Source organism: Drosophila grimshawi, unplaced genomic scaffold (genome assembly GCF_018153295.1).
Source record: "Drosophila grimshawi isolate 15287-2541.00 unplaced genomic scaffold, ASM1815329v1 contig_311, whole genome shotgun sequence".
Taxonomy (NCBI): domain Eukaryota; kingdom Metazoa; phylum Arthropoda; class Insecta; order Diptera; family Drosophilidae; genus Drosophila; species Drosophila grimshawi.
Genome location: NW_025063098.1, coordinates 26,211,405 through 26,231,447, shown reverse-complemented (window position 1 = coordinate 26,231,447; position 20,043 = coordinate 26,211,405). Strand labels below are relative to the sequence as shown.

The window sequence follows — 20,043 nt, the reverse complement described above, 5'->3', positions numbered from 1 at the left end:
CGAAAAAGTGGCCATAAGAAAAACAGATCAATTACAAGGTGGGAATCGCAGAAAGCACACAACTCTTGGATTAATGTCAACGGCATCTTGACTCGACTCCGCAATTTGTCTGCGCCATGTGAAAGTCCAACTTTCAATTTCAAATTCATACAAAGAGAGTCGTCATTCAAGTTGCTGATTATGATTGTGATTATGTCTGCGACGGGCTTTCAACATATTATTACACTATATATACATATATATATATATATGCTGCTCTGTACATGCATTAATACCTCAATCTTTCTGCACAAGTCTGGCACAAAATCAGTTGTTGTTGTTGTTGTTGCAGTTACTTTTGCCTCATCTCAAACGCATTGAAATCAAACCCATTGAAATCAAACAACTCTTGACGGGCTAAGAGTGTGTGAGAGACTAGCAGTTACCCTCTACTTTTGGCGATATCAAACACATTTTTGAGAGTTTCCAAATACTAAAAAATTTATGTTTTAGTCGTAAAAAATCAAATTAATTTGACTGTTTTCCTTTTGGGATTGCCATTTGGTATTGTTTATATTTATTTATAGATTTTATTTCATTCACATTTATATTTATACTAATAAAATGGCTACATTTAAGCAACATATAAACACAAATAAAATAAAATAAGAAATGTTTTCTATGTGTTTATTGCATTTGTAAGGAAAAGTAATTAATGAAAACGTTTTTAGACTCTTAAAAAGAAAAGATCCATAAAGTTATTCAATGTTTTCAACGTATTTATTTTATTATCTGTATCTTTTATACAATTTGAGAGACTATTTGTTAGATGTGAATAGGAGTATTAATGGACATCGACACATATATATATATATCTCAGCTGCAGGGTATTCGTTTGAGATGCACTCAAAAATGGGACTACAAATTGCACTGCAAAGTAAAAATGAAATTTGAATTCAAAGCTGAAAGCCACGCCTGCAATGCGCCACAGGACAATGAACTCCAGTGTAGCCATTCTTCTTCTTCATTTTTTTTTTGTTTTTTTTTTTTGTTGTTTTTTTGGAATTAAAAGCCAAAAGTGTAGCATTAAAGAACCTGTTTAAATGTGGTGCTCTTTTTTTGTGCGCACTTCCGTTTGCCGCAAAAGGCTGCTAATTTTGACAGATTACAAGGCATTGATTTTCAGCTTGGGGCCATTATTTTTGGGTAAGCCACCGGAGCAGCGGGCAATGCCTTAATCAATGGCTCATTGGCAGGCGATGGTTGTTGTTGGGTATTTTGGTGAGCCAAACTCGAGTGAAGTGGCAAACAAGCCACAATTTCAAGTGGTGAACTTAAAGAAAAGAATTAAAGAGATTAACAAATATCTTTTATGTTTTACAGGCACATTGAACATTGGGAAATTGGGTAAACTGAAGTGGCGTCAAAGTGTGTAAGTGCCAGATCGAAGGAATATATGGATTATTGTCAACAGCGTCGACTCGAGTTACGATAGTCATAATTGCCTCAACTTTAAGGATATCTATTTTTTATTCAGTAGAAAATATACCTTGATTTAGATACATATATTGGAGGGTATATCTTAGTCGAGCTCTCTGGATCAGATCATTGTCACTAACTAACCTAAGGCTTGACTTATATCAGCAACTATAATTAACAGTGTAAGTTGTGGGATCGAATTAGACATGGACTCATTGAACTGCACAGTTCGCAAACAGAAAACAAAATACACAAAAATAATAATATTTTTTGTATAATCTGTGGGATGATATCTGCCTGAGATAGCAGTTCTTTCCTGTTTTTGAATTATTCTTTTTCCGAGCTTATTTACTGAGCCCCAGTGCAAGCCAACCCGCTGCTTTCAATTAAAAAATGAAGAAAAAAATGTTAAATAAAATAAAAGGAGCAAAGTTTCGGGTAAGAATTTATGAGCTGCATTGGGCGAAAGCATTCACGAAATCTGCATGCAAAAAAGAGCCAAAGAGCCAAAGAGCGAATCGCCAGACGACGCCAGCGATTAAGAGCTGAAAATCAAAGGCAGAAACCAAAGCAAAAAAAAAAATGAAACAAGTAAGCCAAAAAGCCAAGAGCAACACACACAAAATCCTGGTAGCCGTAAACCGTAACCGTAAACGAAACCGAAACCGAAACAGAAACCGCGGCCAGCAATAAAAAAGCAGAACGCGGCTAAATGTCAAATGACAAATGCTCGCACTTAAGAGTAATTTTTGTTTTTGTTTTGTTTTTTGGTCGAGGGTTTTGGTTAAAAGGTCTCGTGGCCAAAACCGAAAAGCAAACATTAAGTGTTGAATGCGAAGCGGAAATCACTTGAAACCGAGCATAAATCAAAAGGAAACAATAATGGAACAGAAAAACAATGCAAAACCAAATATTATTCAACTGTACAGAATAGAAAATTGCAATTGCAGCTTCCGCTTTGGCAAACAATCCAAACAAGAAGCTGATAAAAACCAAGTGAAAATTAAATGTGTACAAAAGTAGTCTTTAATCAAGAACGCCATTGAAAAAGTCAGAGCCAAAGGCGTAATAATTGAGTAAACAATAGTAAAATGCATCACAAGGAGCTAAGAAAGGGCTCTTAACAGATCTGTAGAGTGATTTACGGGCCAAGTTGTCAACCAACTTGAACGTGTGTCTGCTGCACGTCTGGACGGGCTTCATTGGTGTGCGGCCTCTGCCACAACAACAATGATTCCTAATCTACAATTGCTCAGTGAAAATGGAATACCCTGGAAAGCAAAGAAAATAAAAATGTGAAGGACCAAGGAACATACTAGAAAAAGGTACTTAAATTTAATCTAGATTATACTTTTATAGTCAATATGTGAAATGAATGGGAAAATTTAAAAAAATAAATAAAGAAAATAAATAAAAATATGCATTTTAATTTGCTTTTACTTTAACTATTTAAATATAAATTCAACCGATAAAATACATTGTCTTTAAGCTGTAACCCTCTTTTTGGCAGCAATATTTGTTACAACCTCATTTATAGTCTGAATTGTATAGTCACTCATAAATATGATAATATAATAATAATAAAATTAAATCTACAAATGTTGCTGTATGGAAGAACCAAAGCAAAAGTTCATTCTCAAAATGCAAATAAAATTACTTTGAACAGAAAATCCAAGAAAGTCTAAGAAAATCTACCCTTAAGTCCAATTTTCAATAGCACAACATATATTTGAAAGTGCCTTGGGTTAACTGCCTTCATTTTAACTGTCCGAGCAAAGAGTTCAATTTTCACAACCCTTTTGAGCCATTACCATGGAACACAATTAGAAAACAGTTTACAATTCCCACACGCCGCAATGCAATGACAACATTTGCCCAACTGGTGAGTAGGAGATGATATACTCGTATGTATATGACTGGTATGGGTCTACCCAATTGCCATTTAAGGGATTATAATTTTTGCATTTGCCCGAAATACCAAAAAACTTCCAAGCGCAAAACTTTGCAGACAGTTTTTGTGCCATCGGTGGGAATTTTGATGTTTTTAGTTCCGTTCAGTTTTTCAGTTTTTCCGTTTTTCAGTTTTTGGGCTTTCAGTTTTTATTTCATTTTACGGCATTTGAATCCAAATGTGCTTTCAAATCGGCTTAGTTAGCAACCAGCAGCTTTCCGTGTTCCTGACGGCTTAAATTAAATGCGCCAGTAAAAGTTTAGCCAAACAAAAAAAAGAAACTAAAAATCTAAAATAATCCAAAGGTGCTTTAATTGCTTAACTGCATTTGCATTTTTGGCGTATTTTAAACGGATTCTTCAAGATATCTAATAGAAATCCATGTTTTGAAGATACATATGTATCTAATCCAATCAGCGTCATTTTCACGCCCACTTACACTTTTGCGAAAGTGGATAAGTTTTGAGTATACTCATTGTTTGACGTAGTTTTGTTGCTGTTGACCAAATATACAAATCCTCTCCGCAAAGTGAGATAATCGCAAAAGTGAACTGCGTGTTGAGCTCTGACTACAACCCGACTCCAAGACCCTCACCCATTTTGTCCGCGATAAGTCACAGAGCAAATATTTGATTTCGTAATGATCTACGTGTTTCATCTTGAATGACACGTGCTGGAAGAGTCTCTAAATACATTTAAGTGCCTGCTGAGAAGTGGAAGTCGAGCAGAAATTGGGGTTGGTTATTGAAACTGTTGCTCTGATTCGATATTACTTTCTGCTCTTTTACATTGGACACCATCAATTTTGAGGGCTGATGCCAATGCAAAATTAAAATAACATCAAGAGTTTTTTTATATTTTAATTCCCTGAAACTTTTATTATTTTCATCATAATGAATTGGAAATTAGTTCATAAATTTCCATCTTGTTGGATTATCTAAAATTCTTCAGCGAAAAACTTTCAAAGTTTGCTAGAAATGCGTAGCACACCAAAAAGAATAATCAAGCAAGCTATATTTACTTTTAGAATTCAATTGAATTGCTAAATAATCGTTAAAAGGCATTTACCCAAAATAGACGGGCGCTCAATAAGGCTGACAAAAACGGCCCATCATCAATTACAAACTGAACTATTATATACAAAAAAAAACACATGAAAGCGAATGAAATACGACATAAAATTGTGTTGCTTATAAATAGAAGCAGTGAGTTTAAATGCTGTCAGAAAATGACAGTTGCGTTGGCCACTTAATCAAAATACAGACATGGGCAAACAATTCGCATTTTCAGCTCCATAGATAACAGATAACAACAATTAGCCCCATTGCCCATGCCGAGTGCCTGAAAAGCCCCAACCTAAGAGCCAGCATTCGGTAGCTTTACGATTTACTTTTAATATATACTACACATTATAATATCTACACTACACTATGTACATAGATAACAGCTGGCGAAATTGGCCTGGACAGGCTGTCGCAAAGTGCTTTTGGCGCAGGTTTTAAAAGCGCCCGCACTATTAATATAATAACTTGGTAATATCTATTAGACCCAGAAGTAGACGTACGCGATTTTGCTGCGAGTCAGTTGATTGTCTGAGCGGAGGCCAAGTGGTTGGCCGTGAAATCGCGTTGCTCGAGTGAAAAATATATGGAAAATCGCAGTTAGTAAAATGAATATCCTTGCACACCTACTCGGATTACTTTGCATCGGATTTGCGGCATCTGCAAGTCTGAATGCGGATCTTGGCCAACAAGCAGTGGAATTCGGTTAGTTCCAGCAGATTATTGCGTCCTTAACAGATTATAAATAAAATGAAATTCTGCTTATTAAATTAAAAAGTGTAAAAGCATTTAAATTTCATACTTTAATAGTGAAATCTCAAGTTTGGAAAATTATTAAAGACTCTAAGAGCATATTATAATAATACCATTAGTGAAAAATGCAAAAACTAATGTTAATATTAATTAAAAATATTAAAAAATATTATCGAACAAAGAAAAAGTGTTTGATAAAAATATTTCCTTTTCTAACAAAATACTACAAATTTTTTTTACGACTTGGAAAAATGTTTGCAATTTGTTCGGTTCCTTATCAAAAGCTTACATTGTTTATTCGTAATATATGTATTATTATATATATAATAATATTTATAAAACTATAACCTGGATCAAGTTATAATATAATATAATAATTTTATTAAAAAAAAAGCAAAACTCTCTTGAAATACAATGTGGTTTACATATGTCTCGCAAATAAATCAAACTTGTTGAGAAAATGTGTATAAGAAAATCAATTTGTATATATTATTTTGAAATTAAAATTTTCTGACTCGAACTTTAAAATTGTGGGAAATATCTAGTTTTTAACGGCTAGCACTTCGAGGTAATATTTATAACCCAATTTCTAATTTTCCGACATATCACTAAAAATACAACATTTTATAATTATTCAGTTAGATAATTTCATTTAGTAGTCTACCAAATTTGTTATATATTTTTGTCTATGTCTCCCCTTACAGCGAACGATGGCGCATACACCACCAGTGACTCCACCGATGTCAGTCCCAACTTTACAGACACACCCGATCCATCCCCAGAACCCTCGGACAATTGTCCCTCACTGTCCAATGCCTATGCCTTAAGTCAAACACAATTGATTTCCCGATTAACAGACCCCTGTCGCTATGATCGAAACGAGCCACCGATAACAGTAAATGATATCGGGGAGATTGTACCCATTGACGTCTATACTCAATTTTATATCTATGCGCTGAAGGATCTGGACTCGAATGACTTGCAGTTTATGCTGCAAGGCCTGCTCCAGTTCAGATATAACGACACCCGTTTGGCATTTGCAGACTATGCCCCAAATCGACAGCAGCCGATTGTGGGTGATTCCGATTTGAGGAATTTACTTTGGGTGCCGCACATCTTTCTGGCCAATGAGCAGAGCTCGAATGTCCTGGGCACCAACGAGAAGGATATGCTGACCACCATTTATCCAGATGGCACTGTCTTGGTATCGACTCGCATACAGGCCACTCTATATTGTTGGATGAACTTCGAGAAGTTTCCGTTCGACGACCAGAAATGCACCACAGTCATCGAGAGTTGGATGTATAATACTTCAATGCTGACGCTCCACTGGGAGCTGACGAAGCCAGTCAGTTTCCACACCCAACTCCAGCTAACGGAATACGATCTATATGGTTGGGTGTGCAATGAGACCGTCAGCGTCTCAGATACATTTACCATGTCACATGGTGCTCTACAGGGCAACTACAGTGCGTTGAGTTTTAGTGTGATGCTTAGTCGTGAGGTTGGATATTATATAATCGACTACTTTGTGCCCTCGATGATGATAGTGGCCATATCCTGGGTATCCTTTTGGCTGCAGGCAGATCAAACACCCGCACGCACCATGATGGGTTGCTCGACGCTGCTGTCCTTCATAACCCTTTCACTGTCGCAGGAGAACAGCCTGTCGAAGGTCAGCTATGTGACCATGTCAGAGGTTTGGTTCTTAGTCTGCACCGCCTTCATTTTTGGCAGCCTCATGGAGTTCGCGTTCGTGAACACTATTTGGCGTCGGAACAATAATCTGGAGCTGAAAAAACGCAGCACCAAATATATTGTACGATCCACATTTGTGCCCAGACTGAAAAGGAATCCGAGAAGCTTCAATCGCAGTACGAGTTCACTAAGCAGCTGCAACAAGGTCTGTGGCAGCAATCAAAATAACACAGTCATCACCATTGAGACGCCCATCATCATTGCCGATGGCTTGAGCAGAGAGAATTCCGCAATAAGTCTGGAAGAAAATGATGTTAGCATCAGTTCCGGTTCCACAGCTGAGTTGACGCAATCGAAACCAGAGGAGAAGCCAGCACAAACATTTGCCACAATGACACCCAAGGAGGTATCTCTTTGGATCGATCGCAAGATGCGTTTCATCTTTCCACTCGCATTCCTCATCTTCAATGCCCTCTTCTGGACACTGGTCTACTGTCTGTAAGGCGGTTGGATATAGTATTTATGGTGATAGTATTTATCAGTTATCCATAGTGAATGCAATGCTCAGCGGCAGACAAAACTGTGCCACACAAAGAACACCTTAAACTCTCTACTTTACTTTACTTAATTATGCTCTCAGAAAACCAGAAATAAATTTTAGAATTTTGTAACTTAAAAAAAAGAAGTTTAAAACAACAAATACAATTTGTAAAGAATAAAAATCAACGTATTTTAAAGTATTTAGTTTTTAATTGATTATGTTTTAAGAGATTTCCGAAAACAAATTTTGTACAAAAAGAAAATATTTAGTTATTATCTAAGCAAGTTTTTGTTATTCACATTTTCAGCAAATTCGAACTTAATCGAAATTGTCTAATAATATTAAGTAGTCTTACATAGTCATATAGTAAACGTATTTATGCATTTTACATTAAACACAATTTGTATACACAAACTCAGTGCTCGTTTGGAGTGGATGAATGAATGGGTGGGGGGTTGGGGTTCGGGGGACAGGGAAACACAGTCAACAAGATTGCAGACTCCACACCTCTCTAGACACGTACGGAGCTGATAAATTTGTGCTTATTAGCCAGGCGGAGGCAATAAAAATAATGCCACTCGAAACAGGCACCAAAGCAACAAGTTGCAAACAGACAAGCGCACGCACTGTGTGAGTGAGCGAGAGAGAGAGTGAGAGAGAGAGACAGTGAGAGAGTGAGAGGGCAGCCTGTCTATTTGTATCAATGAAAAAATCATAATACAAGCACGCCCCCAAAATAAAAGCAGACAGAGCTCTCAGCTATGTCTCTCCTCGGCTGGCTGCTTCTCAATTTTTAATTAATTGCCTATGATGAGTGTGTTGAAAAACAGTTGGCAGCACCTCCTTCTCCTCCACCTCCGACTCCCCCTCGCACAACTACTTCTCCGGCATCATCTCGTCGAATTGTTTTAAACCAGCGACTCGACTACTTGATAAATTAACGGCACATGCAACACGTAAATTGTTTTTAAATTGCCTTATAAATGAACTTCAATTCAACTTGCAATAAACAATGTGGAAAAGTTGCACATTTTATTGCCAGCACTGCCACAAAATGGCAAGCATTTTTATATACCCTGTATGCCTCTTAATTGTGTGGATCTACAAAGAGTATTAGGCGAGCTTAAATAGTTTATGGATCGGAGAACTTATGAGCCTATACCCGGAGGCACTTTGTGTGTATGAATTTTGTATTATTTTTTCCGCTGCAACAATAAATTAAAAATAAATTATTTGAAGCACGGCATTTATTGAACAAGTAGAGCAGCTTAAAGAACTTGTCTTGAGACTATATTGAATAGAGTGTTGCTGCTCTATAAAAATGACATATTAAAATATTTATATTTTCAGGCTGAGTACAGGGTATCTGCTAGTCGAGTAATCGCAACCAGAGCATTTCAAATTGCAACAGATATATGAATATATATATATATTACTTCAGCACGGAGAGGGTAGCACTCCACATTAAAGTACCGTTTAATTGTTGGCAATTGATGCTAGACCACTTGAAAATTACTTACAGGGTATCTCGCAGTCAATTGGCGTTTTAGTTGCGCTGTCTGATCATCAGCTGGGAATTAATTTGAAGTGGCCATAAGTCAATGGCAGGCTCTTGGACGTCATCGTCATTGCTTTGGACCAAAGCAGCAAAATTTGTTATGCAAAGCCAATATCGGGCCATCAATCTTGCAACAACGCGCTGCAACGGTTGCAGTCACTGCCAAACTGTATGGGGCAGCGGAAGGGGCACGCAACCAACTTGTTTTTTTGCTGACCGCGAGGTGTACATAATGAGATGTAATCTGTCAAAATGAAGTGTATCGCAGGCCCACAGCGACAGACTTGCCTCAACCGACCACCAATCCCCTCCCCGCCCCTGGCTGACTGCCTTTCATTTTGATGGGAAGAGCAACTTCACTTTGGGTTTTCAGCACAGAGATTTTTTGCGTCTGCTGCACAAAACTTTAGCAGCCGAGCAAGTTTATTGAACCCCACACAGAGCGAGTACTGCAACGAGGGCTGCTCGAAGACAATGCAGTCACACAAAATAAACAATTTGGTACTCAAAACCAATACAAATTTAGTTCAAATCTGGATAGAGTGGATAGTCCTAGAAAAGAGAATTAAATTTGTATGTTACGAATGCATTTTGTTATGCACAATTTACACGATTTAAAGCAGAAGAGGATTTAATTAAATACTTAGAAACAAAATGTTACTCAAGCATTTGTAGCAGTCGTTTTTTCTCCGAGTGTGTGTGTGTGTGTCGAGGCAGGTATATGCGAGAGGTAAGCCACCCCTCTGTGTTGTGCAGCGGATGTTCCCATGTCACCTAGTTAAGCCCCCTGAAATGATAGATGTCTCTGGCAACTGGCAACAGCTGTTTGTTGTTGTGTGTTTATCAAATAGCACTCGTTTAATTATAACCCAAATAAGAACTTTTCAACAGCAATAATATATACATTTGGGTTTTTTTTTTTAATTTTTTATTATTGATGGCAGCCAATAATAATGGGTCAACATGCCGCACTTACAGACCCTACAAAATACCCCTTCCGCCTCTAACAGAGTTCGTTTACACGGCGTCTATTTGCTTGGTTTAGCTTCCGATTCCAGCTGTGAGAAATGTTCAAAACCCCTTCCATCTTTCTCTGTACCTAAATGAGCTGCATAATAAGCAAGTGCTTCCAGTAATTTTTCTTTTTTTTTTTTCTTTCATTATTTTATTTCATCGTATTTCCTTTTTGCTTCTTATGCTTTTTGCCGGGCAGTCGGCACATGAGAATTACAGACATTTTCATTTATTATTATAGTAGTTGGGTCAGCCCCCTTCCGAACTGTTCTGTATAATTTGCAGTTAAGTACTCAGTTCGTTCTCCCACATGTCTCCAACTTTTGAAGCGTGAACAGCAACAATAACATAACAACAAAAAAAATGCCGACCACTTGCAAAAATTATAATTACATAAATAAGAACAATAAATATGTGTATGAATATATACATAAACAGATAAGATGAGACAATGTAAGCTCCCGTACACGATTTAATGATATACATGCGGATGGAGTTGGAGATGAAGTTGGAGATGGAGTTGCCTGAATTGTGGATGATAATGCTATGGAGGGGAAATGGTGCATCGATTTGTGTGCAAGATTCGGTTATTTATGTGGCAGACAAAATGCATCAGGAATGTGACCTTCTGAGCACTTCTCAGTGTCTAAAAAGCACTCAGCAGAGCATTCCAAAGTCGAGCACTGTTGATATGTTGGCATGTTTGAATTTTATTTTTAGATGGTGGGAAAATTCTATTTCAAGTGGCGTTCAACAGATTACCTATCTGAACAAGCACAAGTAACCAGAACAAGCAACGCCGCCACCACCAACAACAATAGTAACAATAACAATAACAAAAATAACAACAATGCTTATTGTTGTTAGTTTTAGGTTAGCCAATTTCGAGTTGGCTGGCGTTGGTTTTGGGTTTGGGTTTGGTTTTGGTTTGGTTTTGGTTTAGCTTTGTCGTAGCAACAGACCAGTCACGCTCTGTGGGCGCTGGTTCAAGAAGTCAAGTACAACCATCGTCCAGCGTGCGAATGAGCTCAACTCAAGTCGAATTGGAGACTAGCCCCCAAAATGCAATCAATAGCGGTTTCGTCTGGAACCGGCTCTCTTTTTATGACTAATAGATGCCTTAAATAACTGCATTGGCAAAGGACTAATTTTTGGCCAAAGTCATGTGCAAATTTAATGCCCATCCAACAGATTAGTTTGCCGGCACCCCGACCAGACTACTACCAAAACTGGTACTCATCCAGCATGCAGTTGCATGAGTGCACCTAAATCCGCATGTCTAATGAGCCAGCGGCGATGCGTCGTCGTCGTGCCAGTATCTGTTCCTTGCTGCCCACATACACAGCGAGAAAAAGTCAATTACAAAAATTGCATTTTGAGTAGATGCATATCTGATAAAGTTAACTAAAATTTGGATATTTAATTTGATGTGATTTGAAGTTAATTTTTATTCTCTGTGTATAGCCCCTGCCGTCTGTTCCCCTTTTGAGTTCGTCTAAGGTATTTACATGCCGCATGCCACAGCCTATTAACAAATTGCAAACAAACAGACACACACACACACATAGACACATAGAATGTGAGACACAGTAGCCACATACGGAGTTCAGGTTTTAGACCAAGTGGGCGTGCATACTAAATTACGATACTATTAGGGATAGAGGCCTTTGCAGCTAATTTAATACAATGTCGAACGTGGCAGTCCGAACGTGGAACGCAATGCGTTAATGGCAAGCACCTTGCCTGTTGTCTACCTTGACCCACGATCATGATCATAATGTTGCTGTTGCTGTAGCTGTTGTTGCTGTTGTTGCTGTTGTTGTTGATGCTGATGATGGCGCCCGACGATTAGAGTTGCATGCAACAGCAGCAACATCAACAGCAGCCAGTAGCGTCAACAAAGTTGGACTGCTTAGTGGCGCCTCATGTTGCCAGCGAGAGATTCGAATCATTCACTTGGCTAAGCCGCCTAGAGCCAAAACGTTTTGCACGTTTTTCCAATGAAGCAGCAGTTCGCTCATAATTAATGAAAACAACTTGTAACCGCAACTGGTTCTACACCGAAAGAAAAAACTGCAATAAATTGAGAGTAGTGTGCGTAAGACCATTTTGTATATTTTCGAGAAACGTTCTAATATTCTTAAGCGAAGTTACAAGAAGTGAATCAAAGAAATTATAAACTGGTTTACTAGATTTAAATACATCTATTGTAAAAGGTCGTGTATTGGTAATATTCCTAGCAACACCTTACCTGAGTAAGAGAGAGAGCGATCTGATTATATTTTTACTATTATTATTATTATTATTATTAATAGTTAATTTGTAGCACAATTTGCAAAGTTGTAGTTATGATTGCCTTGACTTGTTTTCTACTGTGTAGTTGTTGCTGTCGCTGCCCCAAGTCCAGAAGTATCATGTATTGACTGGCCATTTAATTTGGCAAATGCCTATACATGCAGAGGACCAGGTACAGGTATCGGTGCGGGTAAAGGCCGATGTGTCAGGCAGCGGCAATCGGTGGCGTGCCTTTAGGCCAGCAGTTATTAATTAGTATCTGCTTATCGCCGGCCCCACTCGACTGTCGAATCACCAACATTTGTCATAGATATATGGCGGGGGTGTGCCTACGTCCGTTAAGACGGTGCACGACGTCAACGCGATCTTATCGGCCAAGTCCAAAAGGCAGCAGTGACATTATCTGTTGTTTTGATATGGTTCGCTTTCAGCTTCTGGTGCGCAATATATGAGTCTATTGTATGCTCTGCTCATCCGTTATTTATGACCAGAGAGAATCAACGTCTGTGAGCTCATTTATTATATATTTTATGACGAGTTTTCGTTCTTTTCCACCACTCAAGTTTGCAACTCCTACTTTAACTTCAACTGCAACAAAATGTAAACTTCTTTGACTTTGGCAGCGCCTTAATTAGACACGATATCGATACACTAAATGTGCAACAAGATGAGGCCATGAGGCAGCCAAAAGACATCGCCACAGTCGCTGCCACGGCAACAGGCAATGCCAGATGATAATCAAGTACTAAAACATCAACCTGCTGTTGCGGTTATCGCACCGAGTGAGCCCAGACAACCGCACGGATACGCTTAAGCGAAAATCATTTACGGCCACACAGCGGATGCTGCTCTTGTTAGCTACTGCGCCTGAGAATCGCGGAGAGAGGCGGCAATTAAGGCTAAACGGTTACACAAATGCCCTACGGAGACCGTTCTGCTTATAAGAAATATTAAATAACAGATCCGGTTTTAATACTTAGATTTTTGATACAAGTAATTATTATTTATGAATTTGACAAGCACGCAACTAAAAATTTAATTTATTTCACAGATACAATTTACTTTTAATGAATTCCCCTACAGAAAGATATTTTAATTGTGGCTACTTCAAACAAACCGCAAATAAAAATTCATTCAGTTTAACAAACGAAGCGTCTAAAACACTTTAAATTGAGTTACTTCCTCTGAATTTGGTGCTTTCGCTTTGTGAATGATTCTGGGAGTCGAGTCTCAAGTCTCAAGCAAGATTCCCTCCTTGATGTATCAAAGCGAATGCAGAAGAAGCTCTCGACATTTTTTGGGGCGCCTTTCGCTTTGCGAACTGGCAAGGAAAACTTTTGCAGCATGCAACTTGGCGACTTGGCCACTACTTGCACTAAAGAAATTAAACATCAACAGCACAACAGACACACACACACACACACACACACACAGCAAAGTTAACTGCTATGCGAAGAGGAGGCAACATGAAAAAAATTAGTTAAAAGATAAACATGGCACGCCAGAAGCGCGCAGACAAAGAAGGCAAAGACTCTCAGAATGATGATAGGGATGGGGATAGGGATAGGTACTATATGGTTAGGGATAGGACGATAGGGAGAGGCTGTTTGCGTCGTGCTGCTTTTAGCTTTGTCTTGATTATGTGGGCAGCTGTAAAGACGCTCCAAAATAAGATACTTGCGGTTTTGCATTGCACTCGGTTGCCCTGGCAACTTTTCTTCAGGCCAGCATGTTGCTGCTATTGTTAGACAAACTTCTCTCACTCCCTCCCTCTCTCTCTCTCTCACTCTCTCTCTCTCTCTCTCTCTCACTGTCTATCTTATGTTGCACAATGGCATCGCACAGCAATAATAATTGCTTAAAGCGCATTTTTAATATGGCCAAATAACAAAAGCATGTACAAAATACGTTTAATACAGCCAAATGCCAAATGCTAATTAAATACAAACACGTGGCCGCATAACTCAAACCTTAACTGCATTAAGACAAGCAGCGAACAGGTCTCAAAGACTCATTAAATTTTCTCTAGACGATAATTTTCTATCATATGAAACATTTCCATCCAAAAAACATATATACATTTATATATATATATATATATATATATATATATATATATGTGTATATAACGTTTGAACATTTTACAAAGAGCTGCTTTTGTAGCTTTTCGCAAACATTATTGTCGTGTTGCCCGCTTTTAATTAAATTCATAAATCAGCAGGCAGTCACAGAAACACACAGAGAGACAAAGAGTCAGAGGGGCAGACAGACAGACAAACAGACAGACAGACAGAAAGACGAACAGTCGATTGGACAGCGCCCATGTGGAGCGCGTCTTGTAGCTATGAAATTCTTATGAAACGGCGAACGACTTCCAGTTCAAAAATCTGCTTTGGCTTATCTTGAAATTGTGCCAACCTTGCAATGATTTCCGCATCAGCAAAAAAAAAATCAAGTTCTCAAGTGATGACAGTCGGACTAAAATATACTCTGTACTCAGCTTTACAATATGTACAAACACAGTGTGTGCCATTATTTGTGTACCCAACATTAAAATCTTGATTCAAATTGACTTAGTTTTATTCTTAGATGATCTTTTAAGAGCTTGAATACTTCTTACATGAACCCAATTTCGAACTATAAGTTATCAAAATTTTAAATTAAATTAAATTAATTAATAAAGCAACTCTTTTTAAATGATCTTCAGCTAATTCAAAACAGTGCTTTCATTTAGGAATTTCGAGCTTAAAACAGGCGTTCTTCATATACAAATTTTCTTTGCTTGTTGAAATGTTGTACAACGATTACACTGCTGATGCCGATTACGAATAACTTTAACTTAAGTTAACTTTAAGTTGTTGGATAAACCTTTTATGCCTCTTACATTTCATGATACCTATTCTTACCCACCTGAAATGGCTATAGGGTATTTAAAAGAAAAGCGTAAGCTTAAGGACCCGTATACGGCTGACCCACCCGCGCTCAGCTGGCTTAGCGTAAAATTGTCAGGCCACTGGCAGCAGCTGGCACTTGATGTCAGCTCAGTGGAGGCCATTGAAATGCGAGACGCTGTGCTCCATAATTTGTCTTAATTGAATGCAGCACTGAATCGGAGTGAGGATTGTTAGATGGGAGATTCACTGAAAATTGCAGACGCTGCTCCTTATGTAGATGAATGTCAATAGCGGCAAAATATTTGCTTTTCATTGTTCATGCAAATGCAAACGTAGACGGTCTGCGTCTTCAACTTTTCACTTCATAATGGAAAGTTGCGAAAATATTTTGATTAGTTTCTCTGCGATTCGCCTTTACATTTGGCTTTTGCGTCTGCGTCGGCGTCTGGGACTGGGACTGGGACTGGGATTGGGATTGAGCTTAAGTTAAAATAATTAGTCTGCCGAGAGCATTGTTTGTTTGCGTTTGCGTTCAAATAATAGAGAAAAAAAATATGTATATAAACTTTTGTCTATGAACGCGCACTTTTAGGGTCTATTTATCCAAGGGAACTCACAGCAGCAATCGTCGTCAGTGTTAGTTACGAGTATTTGCTTTGAGTTTGTGAGACACATTTGAGACACTTGAAAGCAGCTGCTAATAAAGTATCTTCAAATTGTATTTAAATTTATGCAAATATGAAAAGTCTTTTATTTCAATTACTCTAACTACTATAAGGGAAACAATTCACACTTAAAGGTATCATGCTCAAAATTATGGGAAAGACATCTAACTATTTTAAAATGCATTAGTTATGCAAATAATGATTTTCTTATTAAATTGTTCTTCCAAACTTCATCATCACTTGTACCTAAATAATATAAATGGTTTTATAGAAATTAAGATGCAGATTAATTATTAAAATTGTTCATTGACCATTTCATTTTGAAAGATAAGTCCTAAAATGCGTTTATAAAAGATTTCGAGAAGGACATATTCAAAAACAAGTTAAATATGAGTACAGAATGTATTTAGAGATCAAACAAACACTTACAAAACAAGTGTCTAACTTTGTCAAAAGTAAAGAAGTGCAAAAATCTAAACTGGCTATTAAATGATTTCAAGCTGCTGCTGCAAACCACAAAACCGAATCGCACGCAAAATTGCCAAGTTGTTTTCGTCTCTAGATTTATGGAAAAAACTTTGTCAGCCAACAATAACAACAATAACAACAACAACAACAACAATAACAACATCACGAGAAAAACACACATAAATGACACCATGGAGACGCATTAAGCACACGAGCATGTGGCAAATTGTGGATCGCTGTTTTGTGGCCGTTGTGCGTCTTGGCCAGCTGTTAATGGCAACAGTTGTCAGGAAGATGCATCACGTAGGAAGCTCTGCAAAGCAAAGTTAAGCGAAGCGTGGCCCAAATAGGTATCAGTAGGTCCATGCATAAATAAATGCCATCTATACTTACACTGAAAAAAAAGAAAAAGAATTAAATGAAGAAAATTGAGAATTCTGTTCTCAATTACCAGACAAGACAACGGAACTTGAGAACTTTTTCTTTTGTATACCCTAGAAATATAAATGTTAGACGATTCCGGCCTGGAGTAAGTAAGCTTGTAATTATATTGCTTTCTTTAGGCATAACTCAAGAACTTGATTACTTGTAGTAAGATATTTAGTTCTTGATTTCTGAAGAAATCTACGTGTGCTGTAATTAAGATAATATTAATATGATTTTAAATTCAGGTGCGAAACTGCTTATTTGCAACACTTATGACTTTTTATACAATATGTGCTTTTGCTATTAAAACTAACAATTAATTTTGACTTCAACAACAAATTCAACAAATGAACAATTTCATTAAGAATTCGTTAATGAATCTTTTCCGATTAAGCCTGAATTTAAAAGCACTTTATTCGTTGAGTGCACATTTCTTTAAATCAAAGTAAAAATAGCGATAAGAATGCTGAGAGTGTGGTGGGGAAAAGGTGCCCAAGACTTATCCACTATATATATATATATATATATATATTATATCAATGGCACCAGTTGTGAACTGCCTGGCACGTGTGGAAAATAACATTTTCCAGCAAGCCCAGCAAAATAAGTGGCGCTGTGGCATTTCTCAGCCTGCATAGTACACAAACTGCATTTCAATTCAAGAGGAAGTCAAGTGGGCGAATCAAGTGGGTGGCTTACATACACACACACACACACACACACACACACACACACATACACACATATGTGATGAGTGTGCAAAGTTTCAATTGCGCTGTGTAATGAAGCAGTTTGCGAGAGCTGTGCAAAAATAATTTGATTTGCACAAAAATAAAGGCAAGGGAAACTGGAACAGGGCACACTCGCTCATTACGCATTATCATTAAGGAGGCTCAAAAAAAAAGCAGAAAAAAACCAACGGAAAATATATAAAAATGAAAAGAAAAATCAAAAGTGGAGCAGCGATTCTGCAAAGCTTTAATATTAATTATGCGTTGCCCATTTGCTTAATGCTGAGTTAAGTTAAATTTGAAGACTCAGCATATTTGCTACAAATGATTGTTCAAAGCCTTCTGTGGGCGTGGCACTTGTCTCCAAAGTTGCATTCAAGTGTTCAACTTCAGTGCAAACAATATTTTTCTGTGGACATGGCCAAAACTGTCTGGCTTTGAGGCAAAGTTTGTCTTAAACTCGTCCTCGTTTGCCAAAAAAAAAAGAAAACCAGTAAGAGTTATCTAGTTAGGAGTGATAGAGTAGGAGCTACCCTATTCTTAGCGGTAAAATACATTCTAACTTATAACATTTTTCAATAAAAAAAAAAGATAATAAGTTTTCTACGAAAAGAGGAAAACTCTTTTCAATGAAGAAAATAGTAATTTTCATAAACATTAGAAAATTATGTATGATATGATAACATTTTTGAAGAGAGAAGAAAAGAGATGCCAAAAGACGGTTGAACATATCTGATTTCATCTGTTGATGCTGATCAAGAATATATATATACCAAACGGTGACAATGATGTCTACTTCTTATGCCTGCTTCAAACCTTTGCCCAACTTCATTCTATCCATTTTATTTATTTTTAATGGCTACAGGGTATCAAAAGGCTGAAAACTTTTTCAATAAGCCACAATTTTGGCCAAGTGCTGGTGCAAAGTTTTCTTTGCATCGCGCTAGCCTTTTAACGTAATAAAGTTAATTTCCGGTGCATGTCCAACCAACTAAGTGGCAGCTCATATTTATAGTAGCTGAGGCATTGATGGTGTGCCATCAATCAATGCTGATATACTATACTATATTTACAGTTGAATGACAAGTAAGAAGCGTGCCTCGCCGATGTCAAATTGTTTATGGCCAATATGTCAATGGCCCCGCTGTTCAGTTTATCAATCAGGCAACGCTATTGGTTATTCCGATGTTGATGTCGTCGTCGTCGTCGTCGTCGCAACAAGCGCTGGCAATTGATTTCAATTCAATTTCTGAGATTGCAATCGAAAGCTATTAAGGTGTATATACCTAAGGACCAGGAACCGGGACCAATCCCAAGCCCGAGCCCGAGCCCTGACGATGCGCTCCACACGTAACAGCAATTTGGTTTGGTTGCTGTGCGCCCCCCGGGGGCAGCTGCATTAATGAGTGGCAGCATGCAAAGCAATACAAGACATTCGAGCTGCTTGCCGCTTGCCGCTTGCTGCTTGCTGCTGTTGCAACTCGTTCCTGCCACACAGTCGCATACGTAGCACGGAAGCTACTGGCTCTAATGACAGTTATTACATTTAACATCTTGGCTATTACAATAAAATAAGCAAGTATTTAGTAATTATCCAATTTGAAAGTTACTACAAATCAGCCTGGCCAAACGTGGCACACTCGCCACCAACCTCACTTCAAAGAGTCCACACACAAAAATGTTCCCATCGCATTTTGGCAATTTTCCCAACCGATTTTTATTGGATATTCGCCAAACCAAATAGCTCACAGTGACACAATATCAGAAAGTAAATGTGTATTAAATAAAAGGAAAATAAAACTGATTTCTTTTTTCACTTTGAGCTATTGATTTTCGGCTAAAGTCGAAAAAAGCCAAACAGCAAAACTTTTTAAACAAATATTTTGAGATTGGGAAATAAGAAAAGAAAGTTTAAGCAAACAGTTTAAGTTTGAAAAGAAAACTGTTTCAGCTGCACTGCGAAATATCTTCATTTAATTGTCCTTTATGGAAAATTGTGATTTTTGCAGAAGAAAAAAAAAACGTTTTGTTTTTACTGTGCATCGCTGCTCTTAACTGTGTCAATTGCTGGCAGCCAATACAAAATGCATGTGTTCAACATGGAATCAAAAAAAAAAGAAAAGGGTCCAAATATTGCACAGAAAATGAACAACGAAACAAGGAACAAGGCAAAATGGTCGACAGGATGAAAGTACACGTCTATTGCATCCTTTGCTGCGTTTCAATTTCCACACACTGACACTTGTCCCTTTGTTGTTGCTTCTGTTGTTGCATCAGCCTGATGAAACGCATGCCTGTTGACGTTGGCTTTGAGCCTTGAAGGTAGCCTGTGTATGTAGGTAGTCCTGCGCTCTGCCGTCGGCATATTTGCTTTGTCAGAAAAACTGTCACCTTTATGAGAGTTGTCAGGTTTGAGCATATTTCATTATGATTGCTGACACTCAATGCTCAAAGCCACGTCAATGGCTGAAAACAAAGGCTGTCTTACAACTCAATTTATTTGCTTTCAGTGAACTACTAATAGCGGCAA

At 37.8% G+C, this 20,043-nt stretch overlaps 1 protein-coding gene across 1 annotated transcript; it reads left to right on the top strand.

Annotated features, from left to right (window-relative positions):
* The first annotated feature begins 5,000 nt into the window (after positions 1–5,000).
* On the top strand, positions 5,001–7,878 carry LOC6568584 (pH-sensitive chloride channel 2). Its single transcript, XM_032740496.1, has 2 exons — positions 5,001–5,175; positions 5,928–7,878. Exons 1-2 carry the CDS (start codon positions 5,079–5,081, stop codon positions 7,421–7,423), a joined length of 1,593 nt encoding a protein of 530 aa, XP_032596387.1. The 5' UTR covers positions 5,001–5,078; the 3' UTR covers positions 7,424–7,878.
* Positions 7,879–20,043: the final 12,165 nt, after the last annotated feature.